We start from the raw sequence: 8,395 nt of genomic DNA, 5'->3' as shown, positions 1-8,395 counted from the left end.
CTACGTTAGCTCAATAGTCCCACAAGGGACCCACCGATCCTGTAGAGGTTAGGTCTGGCTCAAACAGAAGCCTGTCTCTAATAAGCACCAGTTGTGTTCAGTGATTGAAGCAAATAAACGCCCAGGCTATAAATGTACGTTTTACAGTAAATGACCGAATGTGTTTACATGCGTGCTTGTGTGTGTGCGTGCATGTGTGTGGTGGCAGGACACAGGTGCCATCCGTCTCAGTGTAATCCAGGAAGTGTGTCTCAGCAGGAGAGGAAGTGCTTCAGCGGGGAGCCCCTCCCACTCATGAATATTACATTACCCCCCATAATATACTCACCTGACTTGACCAATTTTAAATACTGGAAACACAAAGAAATACCACAATGAAATACCTAAAACACTAAAAAAGGACCAAGTCTCTCTTCATAGAATTACTTTAAAATGACTTTATTTTAGTTATGGCATGGCACAAAAAGTGTAAAACTCTGAAGCGTTTCGGCGTCCTAGTTTTAAACGGTTTGTTCAATTGAACATGACATAACTAAAATATAATTTTAAGTCATTTTAAAGTAATTCTATGAAGAGTGACTTGGTCCTTTTTTAGTGTTTATGACCATTTTAGCCCTTTACCAAAGAGCACCTTCTACCTACAACATTCTACTGTGGTATTCCAGCAGGACTTCCTCCCTTCATTTTCTATAAACAAATACCACCTTTATATATATATATGTAATATTTACCATGTTGTACTGTTTAGTTGTTGGTTTGATGGCTGCTGCGCTCACACACAACCTTGTTATGTGTTTGCAATAACTGTTTTCAGGATCCCCTTTAAAAAAAGGCGATGATACATCTCAAAGGACTATTCTGCCTCCATCTCTGATAATAAATACATGCAAACAGTGGGATACCACCTGCTTAGAGTATATGTGTGTGTGTGTGTGTGTGTGTGTGTGTGTGTGTGTGTGTGTGTGTGTGTGTGTGTGTGTGTGTGTGTGTGTGTGTGTGTGTGTGTGTGTGTGTGTGTGTGTGTGTGTGTGTGTGTGTGTGTGTGTGTGTGTGAGGGAGAGAGAGAGCTGTGTGTGTGTGTGTTCTAATGGGAGCTCTAATTAAGACTCTGGGGGTATCTGCAATCTGTCAGCACTGATCGATCGGCTGGCAGAGACTGACAGCTCCTTCTGTGTGTCCGTGTGTGTGTGTGTGTGTGTCCCTGTCTTTCACTTCTGTCGTTGAGCTCTCTGCTCTCTGTGTGTGTTGGTGTTATGTTACTCGTCACTCAACACTGTCACTACCTGTGTCAGAGGAGAATTAACACACACACACCGTCTCTGTACACAGTGTGCCGTTCCTTTCACCTGACAGCTTACTGGACACAGGGACATCATTCTCTTTGACAGAGGGACAAGATGTTAGAGTGTTCTGAACACACACACACAGACCACATGGTCAGGCATGGGCGATGTTCTAAACGGTTTAACACCTGGATGAATGTGTGCGTGTGCATGTGTGTGTGTGCATGTGCGCGAGTGATGGCAGTGACAGTATAGACGATGTGCTGTGAAATGTCACCATGGCGATCGATCATGTTTAGCGAGGGTGGAGGCTGATCTGGTCCTCACGCATACATGAACCCTCCATCCTCCTCCATCCCTCCTCCTCCATCCCTCCACCTCCATCCCTCCTCCTCCATCCCTCCTCCTCCATCCCTCCTCCTCCATCCCTCCTCCTCTACTCCCTGTCCCTCCATCCCTCCTCCTCCATCCACCTCCATCCCTCCTCCTCCATCCCTCCTCCTCTACTCCCTGTCCCTCCATTTCCCTACTAATTCTTCTCTCCTCCGTGTGAGAGCCTGAAAGGTCCCTAGAGAGAGGAGATCCCCTGGCCTGTCAAGAGGAACCAACCGTCACCACACACACACACACGCTCAGACACACACACACACGCTTAGACACACACACACATACACACGTGCACGCTCAGACACTCGGACACAACCACACACACTCAGACACACATACACACACTCAAACACACACACACACACACGCGTTCAGACACTCAGACACACACACACACACACTTCATTCCACATATCACACTAATTCAGTGATTTTTATTTCATTTATTTAGAAATGTGTGCAGGATCAATTCCTTGCAGTGAATCCTCTGGTTTCCCTCATTGTCCTGATATAACATTAATTCATGGTACTGTGAGTGAAGATGATGATGATGATGATGATGATGATAATGATGATAGAAACAGCAGACTCAGTCAGTCAGAATAACCAGTCAGTCAGAATAACCAGTCAGTCAAAATAACCAGGCAGTCAGAATAACCAGGTCTACTTCATGATGTCAAAGTGATGAACAAAAACTCCAGTCAGAGGGAAATAGAAAACAACTTTTTTGACTTCTTTTAATTTCTCTTCTTCAAAAAAACAATGCACAACTTGTACCACAATATTTGAAAAAGCTAAAAACACTTCAAAATATTAGTTTTGTATATATATATATTTATATATCTATAGAATTGTATTTTTTCCTTCTTTCAAAACTAATGCCTGTGAGTGAGTCTGTGATGTGTAATGGTGGATGGCCGGGTGGGGGGGGGACCACACACACACACACAGGCGCAGTCTGACACACAAACCAGGCCAGGCTGTCATAACAGCTTCATAAGAGCTTATAACAGCTTATAACACACCATGCATATGCTCCTGTACTCCTACACAGAAACACATAGACAGTAACACTGTCCTCCCATCTCTCACAGCCTCCATATTACAAACATATAAAAAGAGCATGACTGCGGAATGTTTCAACCTCTCCCAGGCCCCTTACAGTCATCCATCGAGCACCCTTCTACTCCCAGCCCCCCTTTCCTCCTCTCCTGTTCTCCTCCTCTCTGCCTCTTCGCTCCCTCTCTCGGGGAGCAGGGTGGGTGTGTGTCTGTGCTTGTCACCCTCTGAGGGTGTAAGTGCTGCTTGCGTTCTTTCCTCCAATAATCCTAAGAGTTCATTCTTAAATCTACCACAGCCAGTTCAAGTCTGAGAGACTGAGTCATCAATGGTTAGTGCTGAGTACCTCCTCACCAATCTCTCTTTCTCCCGGAGCTACTGACAGACTGGCAGTACATGGCCAGTCTTAGTATTAGAATCATTTAGAGTTTGAAATGAAACCTTCCCATCTCTAGCTGTTGCGTTAAAAAAAAAGATAGCACTAAAGAAATTGCACTTGGACAACAGAGCCAAACAGCAGTCACTTCACTGTGTGTGTTGGGTGTTTTATATAGATCTTCTGTTTTAATGCCTTCTGTTGTGTGACTAAGCTCACACACACACAGACAGATTGCTGGGTCACTCACGCTGTACGTCGTCTTGACTGACGATACCTTTTTTATTTAAATGTCTCCTACCTACAATTTCGCAGGGGAAACAAAAAAAAACGCAGCTTCTGTTTCCCTGGGACATCATCAGAGCGTCACACAGCTACTCACACAGACTGCCTTCCCCTCCCCCTAGGACAGACTGCTATGAACTTCAGACTGAACCGAACCAGACTGAAGCAGGACAAACGAGTCCAGAACAAAGACCTGGCTCTTATTTTCCTCCTTCAGGCATAACCAGACTAAAACAGGACAGAGAAATGTCACTTTCATTTTTTTGTCATCCTTTCAAATCCTCCCATCACACGAGAAAAACGGTCCAGATAGAAAGTGGTAAGCATATGAATAATTGTCTTTATGGCGTGAAAAGCATTTTTTGATTGGTTGTCCTTAATGAGTGAAAAGCAATTTGATTGGCTGTCTCTCAGCTTGGCTCAGCGAGTCTCGCTCCTCTGAGCGTGGCTGCGTGGTGCTCTGGGGGGGGGGGGGGGGGGGGGGGGGGGTCTTAAACAGGATGTGACACGTATGTGTGGGCATAATCAGCCCAGGCAGCATCAGTAGGGCAGAGTGTCTAGGAACCTGTCAATCAGAGGTGGGGGTGGGACTAGGTCCTCCAGCTTCAGGTAGAAGATCCTCTGCAGACCCTGGGTCCTCTGGGAGCGGAGCTCCGCCCTAACACCCAGCACACGACTTAGAGGGGGCGTGGCCTTGGAGGAGGAGGAGGAGGAGGAGGGGCCAAAGCCCAGGTGGTCTCTAAGGCAACAGACCACCTTGTTCTGCAGCTCCTCAACGCGCTTACTGTCCTTCAGTCCTGGGACCTGCTCTGTGGAGACACAGGGAAAGACGGGTTACACACTAAACAGATACACAAAGAGAGATACAGGACACACATGCACACAGTGCTCCTCCACTTGCTCAGAGCGCAACCAGCTCAGAGCGCTACCAGCTCAGAGCGCTACTAGCTCATGACGCTACCAGCTCAGAGCGCTACCAGCTCAGAGCGCTACCAGCTCAGAGCGCTACCAGCTCGAAGTACAAACTCCATCTTGTTTTCCATTCAATTCCATCTCATTAGGTCCTGTGGATCTTGTTGTTATTATGTTACCGCAGCCTTAAACCTTAAACAGGCTCTAAACCTCCGAGACATACACACCCTGTCTGTGTCTCTCACTGCAGATCAATACACACACTAACCTAACATACCCCCCACCCAAGTCCTGTGACGATTTACATATAAACACACACACACACTCTCACATAAACACACTCGCCTGCTCTAAGAGGTTGACATCAACACAAGTAGCCAGTGCTCAACAATTAGCAGATTATTCGCTCCTGTGAGCAGCCAAATGAGATTAGACACACACACACTCACTGCCCTTAGCAACCCGACCAGCCTTAATGTGACACTAACTCATTCTGTAGAGAACAGGGTGTCCAGACAGTCACACACACACATAGTTTGAGTCGGTATGTATCAGAAAGAGTGTGTGTACTGTGTGAGTGTGTGTGTAGAATGCTAGCCTCAGTGTGAGACGTCTACTGTCTGTGTTGTTGGACTCTTTTGTGCGCTGTGTGTTTGGTGCTGCAGTCACTGCCGAGGTCCTTTTCACCTCTCACCGAGAGAGACAGCTTTCAGACCTCATGCTCTCTCCCTCACCTCTATACCCTCTCATTCTTCTCTGAATCCATTCTTTCTCTCTAACTGAGTTCCTGGGGAGGGAGGGATCGATGGCTGTCTTTCTGCAGAGTTCACTCTGCCGCGGTCGATGGTTCTAGCGGCTCTACAGTAGCAGTGTCCTGTGTGCTGTGTGGAGGTGGTAGAGTGCCACTGAGAGCCGTGCGGACACCATTCCAGAGCCGAGCTCCACGGTGACCCGGTCGATCCGGCACAGAGTTAAGTGCTCCCCCAGAGAGGAGAGGGTGGGGGACAGGGATGGGACTGTGTGTGGGGGAAAGGGGTGTAGTAGAATTTGAAATCTCAGAGTATCTTTTAAAATTTAACCAGGCAAGTCAGTTAAGAACAAATTCTTATTTACAATGACGGCCTAGGAACAGTGGGTTAACTGCCTTGTTCAGGAGCAGAACGACAGATTTTTACCTTGTCAGCTCGGGGGTTTGATCTAACAACCTTTCGGTTACTAGTCTAACCACTAGGCTACCTGCTAAGTAACATGTTAGGCAAAAAAAAGTTCAACGAGGGTAAATTAAAGAGTGAGATAAAATGTTTATCTTTGTTGAATGACCCTCTGCTCTCCCCTGTCTGCTCTCAGCTCTTTACTCACTGTCTGTTGAAGTGTGTGGGGGGTAAAGTCAGATAGTGTATTCTGTTCTCTGTGCAAGAGGCATTCAGCAGAACACACACACACACACGAAGGAATCAGTGATGCTCCTACGTGGTTCACACTCATGCTCTGATTAAGGGACCAGGTGTCAGACAGGTGCAGCAGGTGCTGCCAGAGATCAGGTGTACCTTCCGGACTGAGGTGTGTTTAAGTGTGTGTGTGTGTACTTGTTTTATTACATTATCGGGACCCCAATGTCCTAACATTTCACCTGAATGTCCTGACAAGGTAGGAAAACAAGATATTTTTTGAAAAGTCAGGAATTTTCAGGTCCTGAATTTATCCAAATGCTATTTTAAGTTTAAGAGTTTGGTTTATGGTTTTGGGGTTAAGGTTAAGGTTAGGGTTAGGTTAAGGTTAGGTTAAGGGTTAGGGGCTAGGGAAAATATAATTTTTAATGGACCAAAAATGTTACACTACAAAAAGTGTGTGAGACGTCTGTGAATTTAACCTGATTGCCGTGACAACACTGAGTGACAAAGCTTGACCTAAAGCCTACAAACAAAGGATTGGGTGTGTATTACCTGTGTGTGTGTATGTGTGTGTGTGTGTGTTTGTGTGTGCGCATGGGTGGGTGTGTTACCTGTGAGCAGCACCAGGGCAGCCAGGCAGGAGAAGGCGGATGTGTCCAGGTTGAGACTCTGTAGATGAGAGGAGAAGTCTCTGATGGAGTCCAGCCACTCTCCAAAACCTCTCAGACACTGGAACCTGCTCAGCACCAGGCCATTACAGAACACCAGCTTATCCTCCGACAACAAAGACCTGACAGAAAGAGGGAGGAGAAAGAGAGAGAGGAGAGAGTGAAAGAGAAAAGCGAGGGAGTAGAGAGAGAGGAGAGAGATGAGATAGAGGAGAGAGAAAGGAGAGAGAGAGGAGAGAGAGGAGAGAGTATTAGTAGACAGTGTAGTATAAATATTGAACACACAGTGCGATGAACTCTGTGCCGTGAGTGTGTGGTGGGAATCATATGTCTCTTAGGAGCTTTCCTATTGGCTTTCAGTGCCCCGGTCTAAAACACTGAGCAAGGAAACAATTACAATAACTACAAATGAGAAACAGTGGCAGCACACACACACACATCAAACGCAGGCATGCAGCTGATTAAAGTTGTGTTTTCCAAATTAGAACGTTTTAAAGCATTCCTGTGTTTCTGTGCAGCGGTGTGGGGGAAGGTGAAGGGTTAGAGCAGAGGGCTGTGTTTGTGTGTGTGCATGCATGTGTGTGTGTGTGTGTTCGTGTGTGTGTGTGTGTGGAGGGGGGAGCAGGGGTTAGGCTGTGGTACACAGTGGAAACACAGATCTGGTTTGTAAAGCTTTTTCAGATGCATTTAACCATCGTTTACACACACAGCCATCCTACTCCCCTCTTACTATAGAGAGATATAGAGGGGGAGAGGGAGAGAGAAAGGAGAGAGAGAGAGAGAGAGAGAGAGAGAGAGAGAGAGAGAGAGAGAGAGAAGGAGAGATAGACAGAGAAGGAGAGACAGAGAGATGAAGAGGATGAGGGAGAGAGATGGAGAGAGAGAGAGAGAGAGAGAGAGGGAGATGAGGAGGATGAGGGAGAGAGATGGAGAGAGAGAGAGAGAGAGACGGGGAGATGAGGAGGATGAGGGAGAGAGATGGAGAGAGAGAGAGAGACAGGGAGATGAGGAGGATGAGGGAGAGAGATGGAGAGAGAGAGACGAGGAGGATGGTGGAGAGAGATGGAGAGAGAGAGAGAGAGAGAGACAGACAGGGAGATGAGGAGGATGAGGGAGAGAGAGAGAGAGAGAGAGACAGGGAGATGAGGAGGATGAGGGAGAGAGATGGTGAGAGAGAGACAGGGAGATGAGGAGGATGAGGGAGAGAGATGGAGAGAGACACAATTAGACCCAACCAAATCATGAGAAAACAAAAAGATAATTACTTGACACATTGGAAAGAATTAACAAAAAAACAGAGCAAACTAGAATGCTATTTGGCCCTAAACAGAGAGTACACAGCGGCAGAATACCTGACCACTGTGACTGATCCAAAATTAAGGAAAGCTTTGACTATGTACAGACTCAGTGAGCATAGCCTTGCTATTGAGAAAGGCCGCCGTAGGCAGACATGGCTCTCAAGAGAAGACAGGCTATGTGCTCACTGCCCACAAAATGAGGTGGAAACTGAGCTGCACTTCCTAACCTCCTGCCCAATGTATGACCATATTAGAGAGACATATTTCCCTCAGATTACACAGATCCACAAAGAATTCGAAAACAAATCCAAATTTGAAAAACTCCCATATCTACTGGGTGAAATTCCACAGTGTGCCATCACAGCAGCAAGATTTGTGACCTGTTGCCACGAGAAAAGGGCAACCAGTGAAGAACACACACCATTGTAAATACAACCCATATTTATGCTTATTTATTTTATCTTGTGTCCTTTAACCATTTGTACATTGTTAAAACACTGTATATATATATAATATGACATTTGTAATGTCTTTACTGTTTTGAAACCTCTGTATGTGTAATGTTCACTGTTAATTTTTGTTGTTTTTCACTTTATATATTCACTTTGTATGTTGTCTACCTCACTTGCTTTGGCAATGTTAACACATGTTTCCCATGCCAATAAAGCCCTTGAATTGAATTGAATTGAGAGAGAGAGAGAGAGACAGGGAGATGAGGAGGATGAGGGAGAGAGAT

At 46.1% G+C, this 8,395-nt stretch overlaps 1 protein-coding gene across 3 annotated transcripts in view; it reads right to left on the bottom strand.

Annotated features, from left to right (window-relative positions):
* Positions 1–3,266: 3,266 nt before the first annotated feature.
* Positions 3,267–8,395, bottom strand: part of nr4a3 (nuclear receptor subfamily 4, group A, member 3) — a 35,016-nt gene continuing 29,887 nt past the window's right edge. For 2 of the 3 annotated variants that reach the window (XM_036961983.1, XM_036961979.1), the window contains 2 exons: positions 6,305–6,483; positions 3,267–4,199 (listed from right to left, as the gene is read on the bottom strand). In XM_036961983.1, the coding sequence (XP_036817878.1) occupies positions 3,931–4,199; positions 6,305–6,483 (448 nt within the window). In that variant the 3' untranslated portion in view covers positions 3,267–3,930. Of the gene's footprint in view, positions 4,200–6,304; positions 7,034–8,395 lie in introns of those variants that run through there. The other variant, XM_036961990.1, reaches the window with a different exon arrangement.

This window comes from Oncorhynchus mykiss, chromosome 2 (genome assembly GCF_013265735.2).
Source record: "Oncorhynchus mykiss isolate Arlee chromosome 2, USDA_OmykA_1.1, whole genome shotgun sequence".
NCBI classification, from domain to species: Eukaryota; Metazoa; Chordata; class Actinopteri; order Salmoniformes; family Salmonidae; genus Oncorhynchus; species Oncorhynchus mykiss.
Note: the sequence above shows the minus strand (reverse complement) of the source record. Positions and strands in the feature narration are given on the sequence as shown.